The sequence below is a fragment of the Brachyistius frenatus genome, unplaced genomic scaffold (genome assembly GCF_029030835.1).
Source record: "Brachyistius frenatus isolate BFR_SWC_R1_liver_20210118 unplaced genomic scaffold, ASM2903083v1 Contig_75, whole genome shotgun sequence".
In the NCBI taxonomy this organism is placed as follows: domain Eukaryota; kingdom Metazoa; phylum Chordata; class Actinopteri; family Embiotocidae; genus Brachyistius; species Brachyistius frenatus.
In genome coordinates this window covers 2010001-2033991 of record NW_027210674.1, presented here as the reverse complement: position 1 = coordinate 2033991, position 23991 = coordinate 2010001, and the positions used below count along the sequence as shown (strand labels likewise).

The window sequence follows — 23991 nt, the reverse complement described above, 5'->3', positions numbered from 1 at the left end:
GTATTGGACTGATAAAATAAACAAAACCTGAAACAGAGTTCCTGTAACTAAACACGTGTCGTCTCCAAGATGCCATGTGGACAAAAGTCTTAAATGTCCTTTAAAAACTTAAACAAAAAAAAATCTGTGTTAATTATCCAAATATTTTTATGAACACACACACACACACACACACACACACACACACACACACACACACACACACACACACACACACACACACACATGTTGTGTCAGTCTGAGGAGAGAAATACATTCACTTAAAGCAGAGACGTCTTGTACATTTGTAGATGTGACTCAGTCAAACAGTCCTCCATCACTGAACATTTCAGAGAACAACACACTGCTGTCTTACCTGCTGATGTTCACACCGGCAACATCTTCAATGATTCTGCTGCAACTGTTGCTTCCTTTTTGGTGAAAAAAAACCCAAGACATTTCATTATCTAAAACAAACAAAGTGTTGTTGTATATTACAGAGCAAATTACAGTGACAACAAACCTACCCTGCTGTGAGTGGCTGCATTTCCTTGTTCGACTGACAAAACCAATTAAAAGAAAATAATCAGCATCATTACTTGGAGGAAATTTTATCATCCAACAAAACCACAATAACATTTTAATAAATGCAATTCTTACCTTTTAGACATGTGGTCTTTCTTTTGAGAAAGTAAATTATGAATAAAAAAGAAACAATTAATAAAAAAACCACCAAGATGCTGATCACAATTACTGCCACATTTGAACTTGGTTCTCCACATTCAGCATCAGTCGAAGTTGTTCCTTCTTTTATCAACTGAAGGTTTATTGTTTCACATCTGGAATAACAGAAGGAGATTTTACAGGAAAATATACAGATAGTACAAATTAACTGCTGCTTCAAGAAATCAAATGTGTCCATGTCTGATGTGAAGCTTCACTTACTGTGTGTGTTGCTGACAAGATGTAAATGTCCCATCTGAAAATGTTCCATCAGTGCAGTCAGAGCACACACTGTCTCTGAAGGCTGTTCCTGCACAAACACACATGATATACAGCTGCATGAAAGGATTCAAAGTTTTACATGACAAGTAATGAGCAGATTGGATGACTGTCTGACAGCTGGATAAGAGAAACAGTCAGTCAGCATTTAGTTAAATAGAAGTACCAGACTGTAATCAATAGATATCAGTATTGAAGGACAACTGAGCAAACTCCATTCACTGATGGAAGTAAAGATGTGGCAGGAAGCGCCACAAAAGAATCTTTTGTCCAACCATACGTTTCATGTGAAAACTCTGCTGGTTCAAGATCAAGGCCAGGTCAGTCTTACTGTAATTATGAATCATCATGAATCATTGGCACGTTTGAGCTCAGTATATATAATATATTCTTCAAAGTCAGTCCAAGAAAACCAACCTTTCTGGCTGATGTATTGTCCTGGCTGACAGGTTGTGTGTTTCTCTGCTGCTGCACAGTTGCCTTCTGTAGAGTCAGTACAGTAGAATCCCTCCAGTGGTTCACAAGCTGTATCTGATGTTACTGTACATGACCTCTTTACCTTCAGACCAGAACCTGTCAACACACATGGAGGTTAAACACAGTTAGAAAACCTCTATTCTGTTTGTATCTGCTACAGAGCTACATGCTGCTTTTTCTATCTATAAGACACCTTCAGTGTTTACAACTTCTTCAATAAATGTGATAAAATAACTCCTCCAAATGATGAATTCATGGGAAACATCTGCATAAATGACTTGTCTGGATTTGATTTAAACTGCTGGTGCTGTACGTATCAACCAGTAGACATTTGATTTTTCTCTTTCAAATGATTATAAAATATGAACAGATATTTACCTGCATCACAGATTGTGCAGAGAGCACATAGTGATAATCCATTAGGTTTATCCATGTAGGTTCCCTCTATGCAGGGCAGACATGAAGTGCTGCGGAACTCGGTACAATGAGTTTTAACCCGACTTCCTGTTGAAAATAATTATTTTAAATATGAATAAACATTAAAAAAAACGTTGATTAGTTAGATGGATGTTGTCCCCCAATAACTTTGTCTTGTGAACATGAAGAGCAGCAGCAGAGAGCAGTGAAACTTCACTGACTCCACTGATCTAAACACAAACAGTTAAGTCTGATAATTATCATTAACACTTACAGCATAACAGAAAGACACATATGTGATGATCAAAGTGAAATAACCCTTCAGCATTCAGTTGGATCTTACCAGGCAGACATTTAGGACAGCATTCATCCCCGATGAGATACTTAGCTGGATGACATGTGATGGTGAGACCACTGAAGACTTTCATCACAAGTATCTGTGAAGAGGGAAAACAAGGGTTTTTTCTGTCTCAGTGAAATCTCAGTTGAAGAAAAGAGCAGCTTGATTCCAATTGAAAAATTAAAGACACGACAAATAAAGACAAGCAGGAGGCAGAAAAAAGGAAACAGACCGTAAGAAGTCACTGCAGCAACCAGGGGACGTATTCACAAAGATTCATCAGACTAAAACAAAACAAAACATCTTGACCCTCAAGATGGAGAACAACTGTTCGGAGCAGGGAGGAGGACTTTTCAGAGGCTGAAGAATTTCTTGATCAGAGGAGAAAACTGCAGAAGTACAGCGAGGTCAGAGGAATATTCTTCAAACGCTGAATGACGGCACGTTAATGAAACGCTATAAATGATATCGTCCAGTGATGATGTTTGTGGTCGGTTTCCTTGGAGACGCTCACTTCTCCCTCTCAACACAATGACGGCTGAAATGAAAGTGGAAATATCAAAAACCCACTTTCACAGCCTCATATTGGGACGCAGTTCATTTTATTTCCACTGGATGTCATCGTCCATTCTGTGCCCATTATCACCAAGAGTGCATTTTTTTAAATCAACCAATCACATCTTTTAAAAGGACCTGTCACCTAGCAACGGGGTTGACCACACCTCCTCACTAAGATAAGGGTTTCTGTCCTTTCCTCAATCAAGAGTTGCTCTGAGAAGTTTCCTAAATCACAATCCAGTTAGGAGAAGAGTAACAACAAGGGTTTTTGTCTCAGTGAAATCTTAGTTGAAATAAAGACCAATCAGACAGGAAAAGGAGTTTATAAAATCAGAAATGTTGCAGGAGGAATCAAGCGATCTATAAATTACTGCTTGATTAAAAACAGCTTCCTGTAATTTTATGCTGTGAACAGTTTTTTACCAGAAACGTTGCAGCAGTCAAATGTTTTCTTCTCCAGATCATTTTATACAGCAGGATGAAAGTTCTCTTGGACTGAAGGTAGAACTTCACTCAGATTTGGTATGAGTTGAGTTGTACAATCCAGAACATCAGGACAACATCTGGAAACAAACAGACATTATAAAAGCTGCACTAACCAGGAAACATGTTTACTGTGAGGAAGAGATCAGCTGACAGGTTTGAAATAGTTAACATGAAGCTACAGAGCAGGTTTCAAGTTGCTGACGTTTGTTTTCTCTTCGTGAACATAAAACTGTTTTATGAGTTTTATGTTTTATGTTCTGAGCTGATCAAAGTTCACATTAGTGTGACTTCAACTTTCAAACTTCATCCAATCTTTATGACTGATAGATATCTTGAGAGTTCTTTGTCAGTTACAGTTGTTCTCTCACTTGGAAAACGTTATGAACCAAACCAATATACAGATACAGACCAAACTCAGAGATGTAAAACAAAGGAATCATTGTGGTCCGTCGGGACTGGATCATTGAGGTCTCTGATCTGATCCACAACGTTCACTGTTCATGTCTGTACAACGACTTGTTCTGGATTAAAGTCTATTTCTGCATTAAGAGCTGCTTCACTCTGCAGGTACACGAAGTGAAACCGTTTTTAAAACTCTTTTCATCTGTTTTACATGAACATGTTAACAACAGCTGCTGCGTATGAGGAAATACTTTCGGTATCGACGTTACGAAACAGAAAAATAAAATAAAAAATAAAACACACACATTGTATGAACTGGAACATGATTGTATTTTTCCCTACATGAAGTTCAGTTGATCTTGGTGTGTAACTGAAAGTAAACAGTGCAGAATTATAAAGGCCCCGCCCCCTTTGGCTCCTGGCCAATCACAGGCGGCTGTCCCACACTGTTCACTGTCATTGGTACAGGGATGACTTACAGGTCTCATAACTTATCTAAATACAGCAATAACAAGAATCAACACTTCAACATTTAACTGAACATGTCACCCAGGCCGTTGCAATATTTTGTAGCTTAATTACCTTGTAAAACATGTTCTTCAGATGCATTACATTTACTCTCCCTTCAGTAAAAATCCAGAACTAATGAATATGTCATTATTTCAGTGTGGAGGCTTCAGGTTGCACTTGTGGAAGTTATTATTAGTTTGGCTCCCAACATATAAAAGAACGGAAAAGTTTAGGTTTCATCAAAAAGCACAATTTGTCCACCACACATCACTCAATATCATCTTGATTGAATATCCCCTGTTTTATAAACCTTTGTCTTTAGTCCACATTTGTTAAATTATTGAACTCTTGAAGTAGATGTTTTGAGTCTAAACTCACAAAATGTATTCTGGAAAGTCTTCCTGTATGTTTCTGTTTCTGTCTTCAAGCTTTGTTCAGCTGAATCCTGCTGTTTGTAAGTGTGGACTGACATCTGGATGGAAAATGACTTTCACCAGTAGAGGGTTGTTGTTAATGTGCTGAGGGACAAAAGGTCAATATATATGATGAGCAATTTTTTTATTTTCTATTTATTTATTACATATTAATTAGTTATTTATTTTTATTTCAATAATATAATTTAGATTTTATAATATTAATTTTATAATATTAATTAATGTGAATAGTATAAGATGATTGAAGGTCACGTTTCACCTTATGAATGAGACGTATTTTTCTTGTTCAAATTAATAATCTGTTTCATTCATGAATGTATTGACACTTTTAGACTTGTCAGACAGTGTGTGAATCATTTCTGTTTGAGCTCTGCCATGAATCAGTGTCACTTTTATAAATGAGCTTGTGTTTGCTGTATTGGACTGATAAAATAAACAAAACCTGAAACAGAGTTCCTGTAACTAAACACGTGTCGTCTCCAAGATGCCATGTGGACAAAAGTCTTAAATGTCCTTTAAAAACTTAAACAAAACAAAAAATCTGCGTTAATTATCCAAATATTGTTTATGAATAACATTTCTTGAGCTGGACGTTAATCACAAGGAGACACTTTTTTTTTTTCAATTGAATGTTTTTATTCAGTGTGTATTCACTGTGATGCTGAGACTTCATTACATGATCTCCTTTAAGATGAAAGATCTGTGAGGGAACAGATGAAAGACTTTATGTTAGATGTCAAATTTAAGTGACTTAGCACACACACACACACACACACACACACACACACACACACACACACACACACACACACACACACACAAACTGTTATGCTATGGCAGGATGGCTCCTTTAAACCAGCACAGGTAAAAATAAAACCGTTCTTATTTTCTTTTAGGCCCAAAATCAAGGAGAAATGCAAGTGTACTAAATAACTGAAAGCTTCAACATTGATGGAACCTTCTTTAAGACTGCAGCATTTTATTGGTGGTATCATTGAGGGATGTTTGAGCTGTTTTCTGTCCGTACCTCCATATCCCTGCTTCCTCCTCACCTTATATCATTCACCATGTGATATTCTCCCTTCCAGCTACTTACTCACACACACGTACGACACCTCCAGGTACTTGTAAGTGTTGACGCAGGAGTCCTCAAACACTGAGCTGCTGGCTCTCATGGTGCAGCTCTCTTTTTATATTTCAGGATATTTTTTTTTTGTGCCTCAAAATTTTGCTTTATATGCCACGGTGTCATCATGAATGTTTTTAATTACATCTGAGCTTTTTCTGTTGTGACACATCAAAATGTCTGCTGTGAAAAGGACTGCACAGGAGTCAGGGGCGCTCCGGGGCCACAGCACATTAAAGTGACTCATTTCTGTCAATAAATTGACGACAAAGAGACACAGAATGACTCAAACCAACTATAAAGAAAAAATGAGCACATAGACACACAAATCAACCAAGTGGACACCTCGAGAGTCAAAACAACCACAAAGAGAAAAGACCGCAGGGAGACTTGAACCAAACTGAGACACAAACCGATGCAAATCAACAGCAAAGAGACACAAAACTAGAAAGACATGCCAACACACCAAAAGGACACTGAACGAACGAGAAGAAAATGCTGGACGACTGCAAAAGGACATCGCGCCCCAAAGAGGCACAAAATGACCCGAAAGAAATGCAAACAGGCAATAAACAGACAGATCCGAAGAAAGGGACACCGAGATGGACACAAAACAACTTCAAAGAAAGACACAGGTTGAGGTAGTTAACGTCAACGGAAGGTCGATGTCGCCCTGCAAGTCTCCGGGCAGCGTCCTCGTGGAAAACTACACTTCCCAGCATTCACTTTGTTTTCACAAAAGCTTTCTAAATGAATTTTAACATTTATATAATTATATAATTTTAATACATTACTAATGTTTTGTCACAGCACAGACATTTTAAAGCAAAAATAATGTTTTGATGAATTTTAAATAAAATCTCCCCGGGCCGGCGCGGTCCTTATGACGAAGCGGAAGTGGCTTCGTCTTCCTTTCCTCCATTAGGTGAGTGCGTGGTGAGAGCGTCTTTTCACGGGCTCTCCACCAAACAGCCAAATGTCAAAGTATTTTCCGCGAGTTTTTAATCCCGAGTACACCAGATAACATCTTTTAAATTGTTCATTTACAGATCGTAACCATGGGCCGCCGTCCAGCCCGCTGGTAAGTCCTCTCTTTACACGGTTTTTCTGCCGAGGCCGAGTCGGTCCCGGTCGGAGGAAAATGGCAGCGGCCCCGTCCTGCACCATGTGCACAGTGCTGGCACGCCGGCGGGCCTGCGGACACTCCGCGGCTTTTATAGCTGTATTAAAACAGATGTGTGTCGGTGAACTACTCGTGTTAGCCGGAGTCAATACTCGCTCTTCCTGAGTGTCACATTATCATTTCACTGCCATGTAGCGTTAGCTTTTTGAGCTAGCGTGAAGCTAGCGCTAGCTCACCACTCCAGAACCGAGCCACTCCGGACTTTTTCGATGAAAATGTAAAGTACAGTAGCGGCTCATAAAGCTTTGTAACATCGGACCCTTTCTGTTATTCATGTTGTTAAAGAATACATGGTAGCTGTGCTGTGCTGTTGACATTTAAACTGTTTAAAAGCCTGTAAAATGCACCGAGAGCATCGTAGTTCGCCTGAAGGCCGCAGTAATGTAGATTATTAACATCCACGGAGCTCCACTGTTGACCCAGAAACTTTTAAAGCACATCAGTGAGCTGACTTCTTTGCATTGGCTGACGTGTTTCTTTAACACGAGTGCAAACTTCAGCGCACAAATCCTGCAGCTTCAAATGTAAAATAATCACGAAGTAAAACTGCAATATCTCCTCCTGCTCGATTTAAAAGTTTATTTAAATCTACAATGTCCAACAGCAGGGAAGGAATGGACGGGTTCTGGGCCACGGACCCATCGCTGTCATCCAGAGTCCACGTTTCTGTCCTTTTTAATAGTTGTTGTCTGGAAGATTTCAGAAAGAACTACAGCAGCATTGAAAGAGCTTCGTGTGTGTTAACGGTTTCACTTTGTCTCCCACAGCTACCGCTACTGCAAGAACAAGCCGTACCCCAAGTCCCGCTTCTGCAGGGGTGTGCCCGGTAAGCTCTCCTCACACCTCCGCAATGTTGTCCTATTTTTTATGTTTTAAATGCAGGAAGTAACGAGACGTCACAGCGGTCTACTGTCAGATCGTCTTGCAGCCTATTAAGCCGACCGGTTCTGCTGAAGTGCGGTTCCAGTGTGCAAAGGCTGCAGACAGAGACTCTTTGGTTGTGTATGTCCTCAGCTGGGCGGTGCTGAGTGCTTTAAGGGACCACTGAGACAAAATAGTACCGTTGTCCTTTTCATAATCCACCGCCTCCCTCTCTGTTGTTGTTAGTCATTTGTTGTCGGTGGACATTTAAACCAGCTCAGTGACTCTCAGCTGTGTCTGTGACAGAATAGTATCAGAGTTCATATTTAGGAAGTGTTGTCTGTTGTTGCTTTTCCCTCAATGTTTTTCTCTCTCTTCTCCGTCCTACAATAGATCCCAAGATCAGGATCTTTGACTTGGGCAGGAAGAAGGCCAAGGTGGATGAGTTCCCTCTGTGCGGCCACATGGTCTCTGATGAGTACGAGCAGCTGTCTTCAGAAGGTTCGGAGACCAAACACATGCATGTAACACGTGTTGTATGTTTTGTCGCCCTGGAAACAAAACCTGCTGTGGCACCAATAACAATTTTAATAGCTGATTTTTTTTTTCAGTAGTTTTTCCCAGCAAACAATTTGGAGAATTTAGTGTTTTCAAAGAGAAAAATGTTTAGATTTTCTTTGTCACCTCTTTGTAAACAGAAAATGTGGATCTAAACTTTAAGATGGTTTAAAAATGTCTCAAAGATGCTCTAAAATATCTCTGGAAGCTGTACCAAGATCTCTATTGTGTATATAATTGAATGTGTAGTTGTGTTTCAGGGCCAGTCAGTTGTGCATGTAATGACACATCTGAAATGAAGTATGTTGGTTTAGTGCCCGTGTAGATGACAGTTTTGGTACAAACACATCTCTGCACAGGATAAATGTGTAAATACTGTGACACACACTCATCTGATTTATTTATGTTTGAATATTTTTGTTGATTGGATTTGGGTAAAATTATTCTCCAGCTGTTTTTTACAGCATGATGTAATCGAGTTCAACGTCCACCTGCGGGTGCATTTGGGCAGAAACTCAGTCAAGTAATAAAACCTCCTAAAACCAGCACAGTGGAAGTGCTGGAGTTGTCCTTTTTAAATGCTCAGTTCAAGGTCGAGGTACTGACGTCACTTCTATTCTGCTTCCTCCTCTTCTGCAGCTCTGGAGGCTGCCCGTATCTGTGCTAACAAGTACATGGTGAAGACCTGCGGTAAGGACGGTTTCCACATCCGCATGCGGCTGCATCCCTTCCACGTCATCCGCATCAACAAAATGTTATCCTGCGCTGGAGCTGATAGGTGAGGACCTGTCGCCGCTGTGTAGACGCTCGTGACGACGACAGGTTTAGTGTTGGCGTGTTAAGATAGTGTTTCTGTATTCATGTTGCCTGGAAGGATTTCATAAATGTCATTTTTAGCCAAATACAATCTTCCACATCAAACATTTTTGTGTCCCGTCTTGTGTTTCTCAGGCTCCAGACTGGAATGCGCGGCGCCTTCGGTAAACCTCAGGGCACCGTGGCCCGTGTGCACATCGGTCAGGTCATCATGTCCGTGCGTACCAAGGCCCAGAACAAGGAGCACGTGGTCGAGGCTCTGCGCAGAGCCAAGTTCAAGTTCCCCGGTCGCCAGAAGGTAAACGAGGCAAACGCTCAAACCTTCGGGAATAAACCGCATTTTGGTCACTATCTTGTATTATGAAACGAAGCGAGAGGTGCAGATCAGCTGAGTCAAAGGGAGAGCTCATTGTTTGGTTTCATGAGGTACTTATACACAGTTAGTGTATTTACGTTCAGGTCGGCATGGAAACGAAGCAAGGTGCCGCTGTGGAAGGCTTTAGCATTAAAAAAAAAAAAAAAAAAAAATAGCTTTGAAGAGACAATAGATGGATATAACACCTTCAGCTACGTCAGAAAGGTGTCTGACAACAAGGGAAAGCAGTGACGGTATTCTGAATATAGAGGACACTTTTTTTTTTTTGTGTGGCTAAAATATGTTTTGTTGCTGATAACTTAAGTTTCCATGCTGGTAAAACTGACTGGATACGTACATCATACTACTCCCAAACAGTTGGAACTATCCCTTTAACGTGCTCTTTCAAAGTCGTCCTGGTCCATCACCGCAGTTTATTAAGCCGACCGGTCTCGCTGCAGTGCGGTTCCGGTGTGCAAAGGCTGCGAACAGTGACTCTGTGGTTGTGTATGTCCTCAGCTGGGAGGTGCTGAGTGCTTTAAGGGACCACTGAGACAACGTTTTCAAGCGTTATTTTATTATTATTATTAATTCAGTCTATTTTCTAATAACGCTTTTATTGTCCGCCCGAATTGACTCGTCATTGTCGCTCTCCCTTTCAGATTCATATTTCCAAGAAGTACGGCTTCACCAAGTTCAACGCCACCGACTTTGACGACATGATGGCCGAGAAGCGTCTGATCTCAGACGGCTGCGGGGTGAAGTACATCCCCAGCAGAGGCCCTCTCGCCCGCTGGAAGACCCTGCACGCCATCTAGAGTGGCCGCAGGCTTTGTGTGACCAGACAAGCAAATAAAAAAGGCGTTTGATTACAAAAGTGACGTGGTGATGGCTTTGATTTTTATTTACCAGGATCCTTCCATTGACCAACTGTATAGATCTTTGGGTCTTTGGTACAAACAATGTTCAGACTTGAAGTAGTGGGAGTTTATGTGAAGGGAGATGTTAAAGTATCTCGTTGGTCTCATGAAATTAAAGATTAGATTTGATGGACTCTTTAATGTCTTAACTGTCAAAATGGACAGATGGGAAAATGTAACTATTCACAGAAGATAGATGTTTTATTACCTCAAATATTCAGTTTATCCTGAAATGTCAGTGGAGAAGTCAATGGAAACGAGTGGATTTTAATTTAGGGGGAAATGACAAATAAGTGAACTCAAATAATCACTGCAACTAAAAGTAAAGAAAAGATGAGTCTTTCTACTACGTGGAATATTAAAGACCCAAACCTGCACGGATGGCGGGCGTCAAAAGATCTCCCAGTATTAGTATATGTTGTGTTGCAAAACCACCGAAATGTACAACCCATGTGACTGAAATGTTTCAAGTATGCTGCTTCATCTACTCATTTCAGAGGGAATCATTTTTCTGTTTCTTCCCCAGTTTTTAAACAATTGTAACCTGCAGTTCTGATTCTACATATAAAATGTAAAAATCTTATAATTCGATGCTTTCCTGTAAATTAATTATGTCTATACAATAATAGTATATTTCAGAGATGTTTAATTTTACTAAAGTGGAATTTGAAATGCAGGACCTTTTACATGTAATTAAGAGTTTTGATTGAACGATAAATGCTGTTTACAGCAAACATTTTCACCCAGAAGGAAAATCACGGGTGTTACTAACAGCTACTTAATTTACTTGATCATTTCTATTTTGTGCTACTACATATTTGCTGAAATGTTTTGATTGTTTTTCAGTAAAAATCTGAAAAAAAAAAGAAAACATTTCATTTAATAAAGCAACATTTTTCATTTAAAGGTGACTTGATCAAGTAAAACCACCTGAATTTCCCCAGAATAAGGAGTTCGCTTCCTGCAACAGTTTATCCAGCGTAGCCATTTTATTTCTCCGTTATGATAGATTCAGCTGATGCTTTGTGGCATAACAAACACATTTACTCATGTTGAGCAGTAAAATAGTTCATTAAAATAACTTCACCTATGGTTACACCTATATGTACCTTATTTTTCCCATTTTTTATCAAAATTTGTTTTGTTTTTTTCTCACAAATATAAATTCCATGTCAATGGATCAATAACAGCGTATCAGTATCTATTTATTTTTATGAATATTTTGCTGGAAATACTTCAACACATTTATCTGACTGCAGAACTAACACTTGTAATTGAGTATTGTGTAAACAAGTGATCTTAATGCGTCCTTCACCACTGTAAGTTTACCAGTTTGCCCTGAACAATGAACGGGACCCTGGAAATGGTTCACTGAAACAGAACAGAGCTTTTACTTGTGTTATTTTTTGGTGGTTTTCCTGCAATATATCAAACTGTCAGCTGTGATCGAGGCCTCCATGAATTGTCCTTCACCCACATCCTCTTGGTAGAAATACTGCAAGATCAGTGCAACAGCTCTCTAATGCATTCTCCAAAGATTCCATTAGGGGGCAGTATTGTACCATATATGTAAAGTCCGCGCTGCACTGCGCCCTACTTTCCTTATTCTTCAAAAGGAGCAATGAGCTCATATCTAAAGTCTTGTTAATGCAGAACAAATGTTCTCTGGCTGAGGAATGTGAGGAATCCTGACTTTGTTCTGGCTGTTTGATCTGAGAGCTGCTTCGTTATGTTCAGTGATGAACTCAACATAACAAGGATTGTTAACCAGCTGAGGGATGTATTGGGTTATTCATGCCTGTCTCGTCAGTCCAGGCATCATGTCTGGTGTCCTCACACGTCAGCTTGAGGAAGAAGCTTTCACACTCATCAATTGTAGGCAAGAAATTATGAAAATTATATGTTTTATGTAAACACAGAGTCTGATTAGGACGAGGCAATACACCATTTATTGACTCAAATCTCAAATCTCAGTCAGGAAAGCGGCTGAACTCTGATTGGTGTCGGCCTGTGAAGGTCATCCCTCGACTCTGAGATGCCTCCCTATCTGTTCTGCTCCTTCTGTTTTGTCTGAAACGGCTCCAGACTTTTCCTGTGATTGAGCTGAAGGCCAGCGATGACGGTGTGACGATGGAAAAGGAGCAAAGACCAAACATGGTCCGGGAGTATGTGTCTGGTTCTGGTGACCAATGACAGACACACACACACACACACACACACACACACACACACACACACACACACACACACACACACACACACACACACACACACACACACACACACACACACACACACACACACACACACACACACACACACACACACACTTAAACAGAAATAGCCTACTAGTTTTTCAGACAAGACTGAAGCAGGGTGACATTTTCCATTTAAATCCAGACTGCATAAAAAGACATTTCTGTGTTGAACTGTTAGTTTCATTAATGTGCAGGAACGTGGTTGACAGTGATTTAAAAGTTTTTGACGCTTCAGGAAACTCACTCTCTCACCAAAGATTAGATGAAAAGATTGATACCACTTTTATGTCTGTCCATTAAACGATGGAGATAGATCCAGAGGCCATAAATACTGGGAACAAGCGGAAATTAGCTGGACAGCAAGAGAAAAATTCCAGGGTCTCCATACGGGGAAAAAAACCACATGGACTTCACATGTGCAAAAACTCATGTGACCACATACACATGTGATTGTGCACATGTGAAACATTTATTTAACCCATGGGAAACGTGGCTTTGGAACATTTTCACATTGTAATGTGTGAAGCACATCTTGATTCCCATGTGAAAACATTTCCAGCTATTTTCACCACGTTATCACATGTTGCAACATGTGGTAAACATGCATCAATACATGCATACATGTGGAAAACATAGGAAACTTGTGTTTTTCTGTAAGAGCTGTTTTACATGAGTTGGATCCCATTTTACAAATGACTGTCCCTCGGAAATGTAAAATAAATGTATGAGTTCAACAGTCCTGGTTTTACTTTTTATGAGTTAAAGTTGCCAAAATCTACATGAGACAATGATCTTAAGTCAGCTCGCTTGTTGCAAATTTCCGGCCTCTGGCCTTTAAAACTAGCTCAGATGGGAACTAAAGTGACAAACAGCTCTCTACATCCATCTTTATGTGTTGTATCTCTATCTATTTCCCAAAAAGTGTAAATATTCCTTTTAATCCTAAAAGACAGCTCATTGCAGCTGTGCAGAAAACATGTGTGGGACAACAACAAACATACTTTATGATCCCCTACAATAATGATTTCTATGCGGTTTACTCAGCCGCATGCTGCTGTCTTGACAACCTAAATAAAAGAAATACATTATCAGCATTAAATTGCTCATTCTGCCAACCCCACCCTCTAACACAAATACGCACAAGCGCACACACACACAGTTTTGTTTCCACACACACACACACACACACACACACACACACACACACACACACACACACACACACACACACACACACACACACACACACACACACACACACACACACACACACACACACACACACACACACACACACACACACACGTGCCCAGTGGTCAGCATGGCTGATGTAGAAAGGGTGTGGTGGCTAACACGCTACTCTCAAAACGGAAGTATGTATGGGAGGTGCATGTCGTCTGTGCGAGTGTGTTCTGCAAATGTTGGAGTCAAGGTTAATCTAAAAGTAAGGTAAGGTTTAGGCAACCAGTGGTTGGGTTTATGATCAGTCTTAAGGCACAAAATCTTTTTTTTTTTTGTCTAAAATAGTCCTCAACAAATGCCCTGTTTCCTCCAGACTGAGTAAGATTAATTTGAAACCAGTAACTAGCCATTTTAGTTAATGCAGTTACTGAAACTGTATTTGGAAGCTGTCATTAAACATTTTAGAAGAGACGGACTGACACAGTGTCGGTTTTGGTCTTTTCATTGAATTTGTTGAGAACAAGAGAGGGCATTTGTTCTGAGACTTAAATCTAGTAGAAAAAGAGAATTAAATTATCACCCAGTGATGAGGAAGTCAAGGATAAAGGATGGTAGACAGCTCTTTTTGTTGGAGCTGTGTCAGATTGTGCAACGTTAGGGAATTTTTGCTGAGTGGCCATTTGGTGCCCATAGTGTTGACGAGGAAGTGAAAATGAAGCATTGCCACGGAGACCGAGAGCAAGAAAAACATAAACAAATGAATCTGGCTCCTTCCAACACATCATGTTCCTTATCATCTCTTCTTTTTTTTTTCACACTTTCCATTGAGGTTTTTCTGCACTCCTTCTTTACTACGGTAGCCTCATATATAATTGCCTTGAGGTTCTTTGTCTTACATACAGCAGTGTTTTCAAGTAAACAGAAGATAAGAAATTTGTATTTGTACTCAGCCATGATCCTAAATTCTGTTGAGATGTGTTCATCCCCCAACTTCAAATTTCAATTTAGTTTTATTGGTTTGACAAGTACATACATGTGTTGCGAAAGCACAGGCAGGAAGAGGACCAAAAAAAAAACTGAAATAGATTCCAGCGGGAACAAGAGACAGTAAACGACGACGACGCTGAATCCTGTAAAAACGGTATATCACACATAACATTTGGATCACATAATACTCTGCCTCAGCACCCGTCTCGCTGCTTGTCGTGTCTCTGCAGGTCGGTGTGTCAGCCTCAACTGCTTCAGTAATGAGATCATATGATGTCATGGAGTTCACGCAGGAGCAGCCTTCCGATTAGTCCGGCTCAATCCTGGCTCTGTGTGTGTGTATGTGTGTGTGAGAGAGAGAGAAAGTTTGTGTGTAACCCGAAATATAGGTTGCACACAGCCTCACAGGAAATACACTAACTACAGCTCTAATTGCTTGTATAATTAGGAAAACCTTTGCTTAATTGTTTAAAGGGTATCTTCTGGCTTATTCTCTCTGTTTGCCTCCCCTGAGCGCTGACCTCTGGCCGTTATCTAGAAGAATTACTCCATTACATGGTCATTACTCCACCAGATCCCCCGGTGTCAGTTGAACAGCATCCCATGTAATGCAATTTTGAATTCAAATGAAACTTTCAGCTTGCCCCTTTAAACACTAATCATAAAGTACAGTGAAGTTTTAATGGGGATCTTGGAAGATTTGCAGATTTTTGGTCACAAAGTAAGTGCTGGATAAACTGGTGACACAGAAGGTGCCTTTTGTTAACAAGGGTCCCCTTTGGTATCTCGTTGCAACTCGGTATCATGGTAAAGCGTGAAAGAGACACACGGGTCCAGTACTGCGCTGTTTAGGCGTGAAAGTTACACATTTTCCTGTAGTGGACGAAAATGAAACCCACTGCATGCTTAAAGCAAGCAGCAACCAGCAGCGACGTCACACGTTGGTTTGTGAACGGCCGTTATGAAGCCTCCAGTTCAGATTCTGTCCGTCACCATCTTTACTAGTTCGGAGCGGAAGTAAGCACGAAGTAACCATATTTGGACGAGCTGGGGGAGGAGCCAGCGGTGGATCTGACTGATGTGATTGGAAAACTGACATTACTATATCCCGCCCACCGATAGTTGTAACCTGACTGCACCACAGGCCTGTCAATCAAACAGACACGCCCCCAAAAACAGGTCTTCTTGAATCTTCTTTTCTAATGAATGAGGGATTATTTTCAGATGGACCTCCAGAAAACTAATAAGAAGGAGTGACTTTAGCTAACAACACCGAGATAACTGATGGACACATTTTATTGACTGAGAATTTTATGAGTAGTTGAATGGGAGTCTATGGAGCCGAAGGCTTTTTGGAGCCGACCTCTAGTGGCACTCGGTGGGATTGTAACTTAAGGTCCTTCGGCATCGGCCTTATTTTTTAGACCTGGAAGCTACGTCAACTTTTATATATAGTCTGCCTTAAAGCCATGTTATTTACAGGGAAAATTTTACTTTTAGTGAAAACACAGGGTTTGGGTTCATAATTAAGGACAAGATTTGGGTTCGGAGAAACAACTCAAGAAAAATGTTGTCACCCGGAGGTGACAACATTGCATGGCAGTCTGTGACTTTAGCGTAATTAACATTACGTCTGTCCATCTCCATGTAAACACAGTCACCAGCTATTACATATAATATATATTTTACTATATACGTTGTAGTACAAAAGTAAAATACAAAAGTCACCGACCTCCCTTGAATTTGAATCAATTAAGAGATTGTTTGATTTAAATTAGGTCGTAGTTACTAACAATTCAGGTGTAATGTGGTGTAATCCAGCCCTGGAGATCATTATTGTCATTTCAGGGCAATACCTCAATAATTGGTGAGAAATTCTTGCCCGGGGCAAAGTTTTAGACCAACCAAGCGACAGCCCAACATTGCCATACATAGAGCCACGCTGCTAACATGGTTACGAAGATGACTGGCGACAGTCCGGAGAGGAAAACAAGCAGAGGGGTGAAGTGTGGAGCAGATCTCAGAGGCCGACCGCAGAGCTCCTCTTTCCTCTCCGCTTTCTTCCTCTCTCAAACATGAAACACACACACACATTTTATCTATGCATCCACAGTCGCACTCACTCAGCCACACTGCGCGCACACAAGGAATGCATCATTTTCAAATACTTTTGGCTGTTGGTCATCTTGGGTGATGTCATTATTTGTTTCTTCGCACATCTGTTTCCACGGAATCCAGTCCAGATGCAGGTGAAGAGGATGACTGTCACCTTATATTTCATCATATGTTCATGTGCCGAGCCTGAACGGATGACTAAAACGGGTTTCCAGAACTACACACACACTCTCACAAACACACACACATACACAAAAGGTGAGTGGCGCAGGTGTGATGAGTTCCTGACTGTGTAAAATGTACCTGTATTGACGTAATGCACATAATTCCCCACTGTGTCACCTGGGTGAGCAAGAGGAGTCGTAACCGCACATACATACACACACACACACACACACACACACGCACACGCACACGCACACACACACACTGAAACACACTCAGCCGTTCACATGTAACTGACAAGCCAATGAGCCGGTCGGGTCACGATGATGTCATTTGGATCAGACGGCCTCTGAAACACAACTCTGTCTGACCTGGAGGTGTGTGTGTGTGTGTGTGTGTGTGTGTGTGTGTGTGTGTGTGTGTGTGTGTGTGTGTGTGTGTGTGTGTGTGTGTGTGTGTGTGTGTGTGCGCGCGTGCGCATGTTTATGGAGGTATGACCCTGCACAAGTGTAGATCCACACCTAACACACATTTGCACTGATACACACTTTGAGTGCACATAAAAGCAGCAGAACAGAAATCCAGAAGATTTTGCGCAAGAGAGGTAAAGAGAGGGCAGAAGGAGGGAAGGAGGGAGGGAAAGAGGGGGAGAGGGAGATCAGTCATTCATAGCTGCTTTCTCTCCACATTCCTCCCCCCTTATATGGACAAAACTACTGGAGCCCATCTCTCCATCTCTTTACCACACACACACAAATACAGAATCCACCAAACCACAAACAGTAAGGGGTTCTCCACTTTTTAAAGATCCTCACCCAAATCTAAGAATTGTAATCTCTCCTTCGAGTTCTGCCTTTTGCAGAAAACCTGCCCTCATTTTATCACCCAGACTCAAGACAAAAACACTGCTATCCTGAGTCCATCTCTCTCTGCTTTGCCTGCAAGCCTCTGTTTGTTTGCTTTTGCTCTTTTCCTCGCCGGGGTCCGTTTGGGCCGGTCGCCGCGGCACACAAGAAACCCTCCCTGTTTAGATGAGTTCATCAGAGTAGAAGACCCAGGAGAGGCACGCTGGTCATGTGGGAATCCATCAGTGAAGCTTGATGGGAAAAGAGTCAGAGAAATAGAAAGAAATACAGAGGGTAGAAAGACCATGGGGAGGGGTGGTGGTGGTGGTGGTGGTTTGGGGTGTGAACAAGGCAGGCTGAAAGAAACAGGAACAGAGTGAGAGGAGGCAAAGGCAGAGAGAAAGGAAGAGAGAGCTTACCTTAAAAGGCTGTGTTTGTAGATGGAGAAGGGCGTCGGAGTGTTTAATGTACTCGTGTCTGTGCCTTCCCAGGTTGTTAAATGTCCCCAACCTATATTAACAGACGGGTGGAGGGGATTTAGAGGCTTTATAGAGCGGAATAGAGACTTCAGACTTCAGAGGGAATTCAGGGGAAGAGAGACCACCCTCCTCCAAGCTGGACTTACATGACATCAGTGTGTATCTGATGATAGAGGAGTGATTGTAGTGCGTGTGTGTGTGTGTGTGTGTGTGTGTGTGTGTGTGTGTGTGTGTGTGTGTGTGTGTGTGTGTGTGTGTGTGTGTGTGTGTGTGTGTGTGTGTGTGTGTGTGTGTGTGTGTGTGTGTGTGTGCGCGCGCGCAAGTAGCCACCAATAGATTTCTCTGATTCATTCAGCTCAGCCTGGTCTCCTTTTAAACCCCACGACTGTGTTGTCTTGATGCTGCACGCCTCTGTCTCATCTCAATATTTACTTGAAAATGCACACATGCACAACAGTTAACTGATAGCCTGGCTCCTCGCAAACAGCCAGCCGCTATCACACAGCTATTTTACTGTAACTGCACTCGCAAAAATGTGCGTGTTGTGATTACGTGAACGCAGAGAGACACACACTCATCCTGCCTCAGCCCCATGTACTCATTACCCAACAGGAACTGAGGATCTGGGAACAGGTCCAGCTTGCTCGCTCTCTCTGTCTCTTTGTGTTTGTTAGCCCTAGTCTCCTCCAATCTGAGTTATTTTCTTAATATGGCCAGAGAGGGAGTGAAAAGAGGCCGAGAGAGCTGGATGTTGGGAAGTAGCTAAAATGTCCTGCTGCCCATCTGTCCTCACTCCTCACCTCCCCGTCCAAACGGTAGAGTTTGTTTATTCTGTGCGGTGTACATGAGTGGGGTTCGCCACTGAGGATGACACGGGGATTACTGAGAGGTTTAGACAATCAAAAGTTGTATTTACAAATAACCTCAAACTACTGTCTTTATTCTGAGAAGTTAAAAGTCCTTCAATTCAGTCAAGAGGTGCAATTGTTGCTTTTATTTCTTTTTAGGAGGGGTGGTGGTAGGGGGTTGCATCTAGTTTTGTATATAGTACTTGGGCTCGCTTACTCACTATTCAGTGCAACCCGGTATCACAGCAAAATGTGAAATAGACACGCTGGTCCCCCACAGCAAAATGTGAGATTGTCACGCTTTGGGCTGTTTAAGCGTGAAAGTTACACCTTTTCCTGTAGTGGATGAAAATGAAACCCACTGCATGCTCAGAGCCATGTGATTTGCAGGAAAATGAAACTTTTAGCAAACTCTCGTGGTTGGGGTAACTAAATAAGCACATCGTTTGGGGTTAGGAGAAAGAACGTGGTTGGGGTTCGGAAAAATAATATGTTTGGGGTTTGGAAGCAAAAACAACTGAAAAGCGTTGTCACCTCCTGGTCGACTGGCATTGCAGTCTCTGCCTACTGCCACCATGCCACCCCTCCTGCTTCCCAATAATGACAACAAATGACCTTTGGTCTCCAAACCTGTGTTGCCAGGCCTTGGACGAATGATCCCATGTCACATGACATTTATGTGCGTGTAAGTTTCACGCTTACAAAACATGTAACTTTCATGCATAGACAGCCCCGAAGCGTGGCTATCTCACGTTTTGCTGTAGTGTCTATTTCATGCTTTGCCGTGATACTGCGTTTTACTATTAAAATTGCTCACTGGATTACTCCCAGCTTTACTCCTCTTTATTGTGATTACAGTCTGGACTCACTGTTGCTGCCCTCGGTGCCTTGTTAGTTGATCTTGAAATGTGTTTGCTACCTAAACTCTGGGAAGCATCGATGTGGGATCCAAACGTAGGTGCTGTTAATTGTTGATTTCTGAGGCTGGTAACTGTAAACTTCCTTATAAAAACATATCCATTATTTTATAAGAAAAATAGAGAAAAGTAAGAACCTCATGTTCACAATGTGTATTTTTTTTCTTTCTATAAATATATAGGCCGTGTTCTTTATAAGTTCTTCAAGTACACATGTCAGTTTTGAACTACCGAAGTTGGATTTAGGCTTGGCATTGCTCTCGCTCACATTAAATTTTGGGATTGATGCATTTTAGAGATAAGTCATTTTGAACGCATCTTGAAATTTGGGCTCTAGTTCTTTCATGCAGGATTTTCTCACAACTCATGTTGAAAAATACATCAAAGAAACTATGAAAATAGAGGGAAAAAAAGTTCAGCGAAATTAAAGGAAGTCCAGACAATGCACAGTGACATACGGTAGAAATGTGAGCCGATGAGACCAGCTGAAGTCATGTCACTGGTTTCTGTTTAGGCCTTCGGCTTTGACCAGCTGGTTCGACTGTAGCTGGCATACAGACACACACACACACACACACACACACACACACACACACACACACACACACACACACACACACACACACACACACACACACACACACACACACACACACACACACACACACACACACACAGTATGCTTACACATGTGTTGGGCATCTGGGAAAATCAATGATTTCATCTGCAGGCTGGTTAAAAGAGCAGACAACCACATAGCATGTAGCATGATTACCTCTCAGTCTGTACAGTGTGGGAATAAACAGGGAAAAAAACAGACCTACACTTTCCACCAGCGCACACACACAAACACACACACACACACACACACACACACACACACACACACACACACACACACACACACACACACACACACACACACACACACACACACACACACACACACACACACACACACACACACACACACACACACATACTGTATATAGATACAGACAAGAGGGGAACCCCTACTAGAGATGATAACACTTTTTCCATGACATACAGCACTCTGAAACACAGACACACTTTGTACTCATATGCACATACACACACACTTGTGGACATCTCATTATTGCTACGTCCTGTTCCTGAGTGTGTGTGTGTGTGTGTGTGTGTGTGTGTGTGTGTGTGTGTGTGTGTGTGTGTGCGTGTGCGTGCGTGCGTGCGTGTGTGTATGTGTGTGACTCAACCCGCGGCAGACATCAGAGTCTGCTGCTCGGTGAGTCAGTGTGATTATACTTCGACTCTGCTTCATGACTTCAGATCTGCACAGTGTAGTTTACTGTGCTTATAAGACGAGCTGATACCACATATTAAGTGCGTTAAAGGAGTGTATGTGTAGGTGTGGGAGGTTTAAAGTGCTGCTTTGTGCTGTAATGACGATGTAGACGATGATGTCTGGTTGGGTTGTCTTGTTGCTTCTGCAGAGGAATACATGATGGTTTAACTGTTCAGATCTTCTCAGATTTTCACAGTTCATTTTATATGGTTTTGGACCATTTTGTGTTTCAGTTCTGATGAGGAAACTTTAAAATTTCAAAGAGTATTCACAATGATCACGATGATTCCTAAGGAAGCCAGGGGGCTTATGACGAGATATCATTCGGTCCACAATGGGAATTGTCATAAATCCACTTAGTTGACACCATTTTCTAATCTGGACATTGAATATTCTAATTGTCTTTGAATCCTACATCCTACAGTGCCGTGTTTCCCCGAGGCAGACAGCCTTGGGAGGGCGAGATGGGTCGTCACGTTACGTCTCAGACTGCTTGCTTGATAGCATTTCCCATTAGCATCCTTATTACTTTCAGTACATACAGGAAGTAGGGGTGTATTTAATAAATAATGATACTCTGCTCTAATTTTCAGCAGTTTGAGGTCAAGGTTTGCCAATTAATAACTTAATTGTAGGCTTTTACTACTAAAATTATCTTGGCAAGCAGCAACTAATTAGCAACCCTTCTGGTATGTGGAACCTTTCCATGAGTCATATTGATTCATTGGTATGTCTGATCAAATATAAAATGTTTGAAGGTTAAAAGATGGTTTTTATGGCGCAACCTGGTCAAATTTTACTCAAGTTTTTGGATGCATCCTAACATCATGCTAATCTCACATGTGATTTGTGAGTCTTTAGACTCCAGGAATCAGGGTATTTTAATTCTTTTGGAACTCTCCACTAGATCGGATCAGCCTCCGTTAAGCCTGATGATGTGTCCTCTTCCTCTGCACCCACCTCCTGTGGAATACCACAAGGCTTCATATTAGGTCCCGTTGAAATGCAACATCTCCTGCCATTGCCAGATGGAACAGATGACAGTATTTGGTTGTTTGGACTTCCCTCTATAGGTCCTCATCCGTCTCCATTGGGAAATTTTCCATGAAATGAACATAGTCATAATTTATTAAACTGCCAAAACCAGTAAGAGTGGATGAACCTGAGGCTTTTTAAGGCCCCTCAGGATGTGGGGACCCAGAACAGTTTCCCACTTTGCCCAGTTGGTAATCCATCTTTTGGTATCGGCAAATATTTGTGAGCAGTTTGTAAATGACTAGTAATCCAGACAATTGGTCAAACCTGGACATTAATGGCTTGAATTACAGTTGTTGTTTTTTTAAAAAGGTGCTACAAGAAACTTTAAAAACATTAGCAAACCCATTGGTTACAATTTATAAACTATTAAGTACTGTTTGTGAGATTTTCCTGCTTGAGCTGGTCATAAATGCCACTCGTATCTCTAAATATGCACGCCTGTCCATTTTTCTTCATATTTACTCCCCTGTGTCATATAGGTGCCACTTTTTTGTGCATGTGTGCACTCCTTGGCGATAGTGATGGCGGGTGGAGCGGGATGGGGAGGGGGGAGGGGGGCAGGAATGCAAGTAAAGAGACATATTTCTTTAATTACATGCAAGTGGATTTTTAATGTGCTGTTTATGGGTCTAATCTAAGTGCTCAGGACTCGTGTCTGTGTGCTGTCTTCACTCCATATGTACCGTTTGTCAGCATGTGCATTTAAATTTAGCTCCGTCGTGTGTGTGTGTGTGTGTGTGTGTGTGTGTGTGTGTGTGTGTGTGTGTGTGTGTGTGTGTGTGTGTGTGTGTGTGTGTGTGTGTGTGTGTGTGTGTGTGTGTGTGTGTGTGTGTGTGTGTGTTCAGGAGAACAAGAGACAGAAAGAGAGAGCACGTCTCAGAGTGTTCTTCGTAATTTTCAGTTAAACAATTTACCACTTTAGCTCCTTAACTGGCTAACAGAGAGAAGCTTTGATATGAGGCTGTCAGCTGGACCCCGACTCAGATTCTAACGTCTTTCTCTGAAACCATCTCTCTCTGTCATTCTCTGTTCCCTCTTATATCGCTCATCTTTTCACATTATAGCAGCCTCTTCCTCCAAAATTTGTCACTAGTCTGTTTTTTTTCACTCTTAACCATGCCCCCACTCTGTCTGAGATATTATTTCTGTATGTTTAAGCTGTTGCAAAAGTCAGAATCATCCATCTTCTTTGTAAGGGAAAAAGTCAGAGTCCTTAGCTGTGCCTAAGATAGACATAATTGCAGTGACTTCAGCTGCTTGTCGTGCATGTCGGAGAAACAGAGCAACTAAAACCAGCTTGATTTATTCTTTCGTTTCCAACTCAGTGCCCAGTTCTCATGTTCTGTATGAGAAAACCTTGCCTCCACTTTACATGACAATTTAGCTCCTTTATTCCTCAATGTTAGTGT

The 23991-nt window shown here is 41.5% G+C and overlaps 2 protein-coding genes and 2 non-coding genes across 5 annotated transcripts; 3 read left to right on the top strand and 1 right to left on the bottom strand.

The window, feature by feature from the left end:
* Nucleotides 1-229: 229 nt before the first annotated feature.
* On the bottom strand, nucleotides 230-3484 carry LOC138626659 (tumor necrosis factor receptor superfamily member 14-like). Of its 2 annotated transcripts, XM_069708464.1 has the most exons (8): nucleotides 3197-3484; nucleotides 2219-2312; nucleotides 1837-1962; nucleotides 1399-1554; nucleotides 925-1012; nucleotides 631-818; nucleotides 507-538; nucleotides 230-410 (listed from the first exon to the last, which is right to left on the bottom strand). In XM_069708464.1, the coding sequence occupies exons 1-8, from the start codon at nucleotides 3236-3238 to the stop codon at nucleotides 366-368; spliced, it is 771 nt and encodes a 256-aa protein (XP_069564565.1). In that variant the 5' UTR covers nucleotides 3239-3484; the 3' UTR covers nucleotides 230-365. The 2 variants fall into 2 exon arrangements, with proteins under 2 accessions (XP_069564565.1, XP_069564564.1); XM_069708463.1 differs by lacking the exons at nucleotides 230-410; nucleotides 507-538 and having other exon boundaries at nucleotides 579-818; nucleotides 2448-3482.
* A 3218-nt stretch (nucleotides 3485-6702) lies between these two features.
* rpl10 (ribosomal protein L10) lies at nucleotides 6703-10381 on the top strand. Its single transcript, XM_069708462.1, has 6 exons — nucleotides 6703-6812; nucleotides 7682-7740; nucleotides 8169-8276; nucleotides 8973-9111; nucleotides 9285-9447; nucleotides 10167-10381. Exons 1-6 carry the CDS (start codon nucleotides 6790-6792, stop codon nucleotides 10320-10322), a joined length of 648 nt encoding a protein of 215 aa, XP_069564563.1. The 5' UTR covers nucleotides 6703-6789; the 3' UTR covers nucleotides 10323-10381.
* Nucleotides 7837-7969, top strand: LOC138626661 (small nucleolar RNA SNORA70). Its single transcript, XR_011311313.1, has one exon. It is a non-coding gene; the product is annotated as a small nucleolar RNA SNORA70 (small nucleolar RNA).
* LOC138626662 (small nucleolar RNA SNORA70) lies at nucleotides 9932-10064 on the top strand. The gene has a single exon (XR_011311314.1). It is a non-coding gene; the product is annotated as a small nucleolar RNA SNORA70 (small nucleolar RNA).
* Nucleotides 10382-23991: the final 13610 nt, after the last annotated feature.

Excerpts from the sequence above, each read along its gene's own strand:
- LOC138626659 (XM_069708464.1), bottom strand. The coding sequence starts at position 3,238 with ATGATCTGGAGAAGAAAACATTTGACTGCTGCAACGTTTCTG. Across the intron at positions 819-924 it reads TCTTGTCAGCAACACACACA|ATGTGAAACAATAAACCTTC; the intron begins GTAAGTGAAGCT and ends CTGTTATTCCAG. Across the intron at positions 539-630 it reads ATGTCTAAAAGGTAAGAATT|TCGAACAAGGAAATGCAGCC; the intron begins GCATTTATTAAA and ends TGGTTTTGTCAG.
- rpl10 (XM_069708462.1), top strand. The coding sequence starts at position 6,790 with ATGGGCCGCCGTCCAGCCCGCTG. Across the intron at positions 7,741-8,168 it reads CTTCTGCAGGGGTGTGCCCG|ATCCCAAGATCAGGATCTTT; the intron begins GTAAGCTCTCCT and ends GTCCTACAATAG. Across the intron at positions 9,112-9,284 it reads TCCTGCGCTGGAGCTGATAG|GCTCCAGACTGGAATGCGCG; the intron begins GTGAGGACCTGT and ends TGTGTTTCTCAG.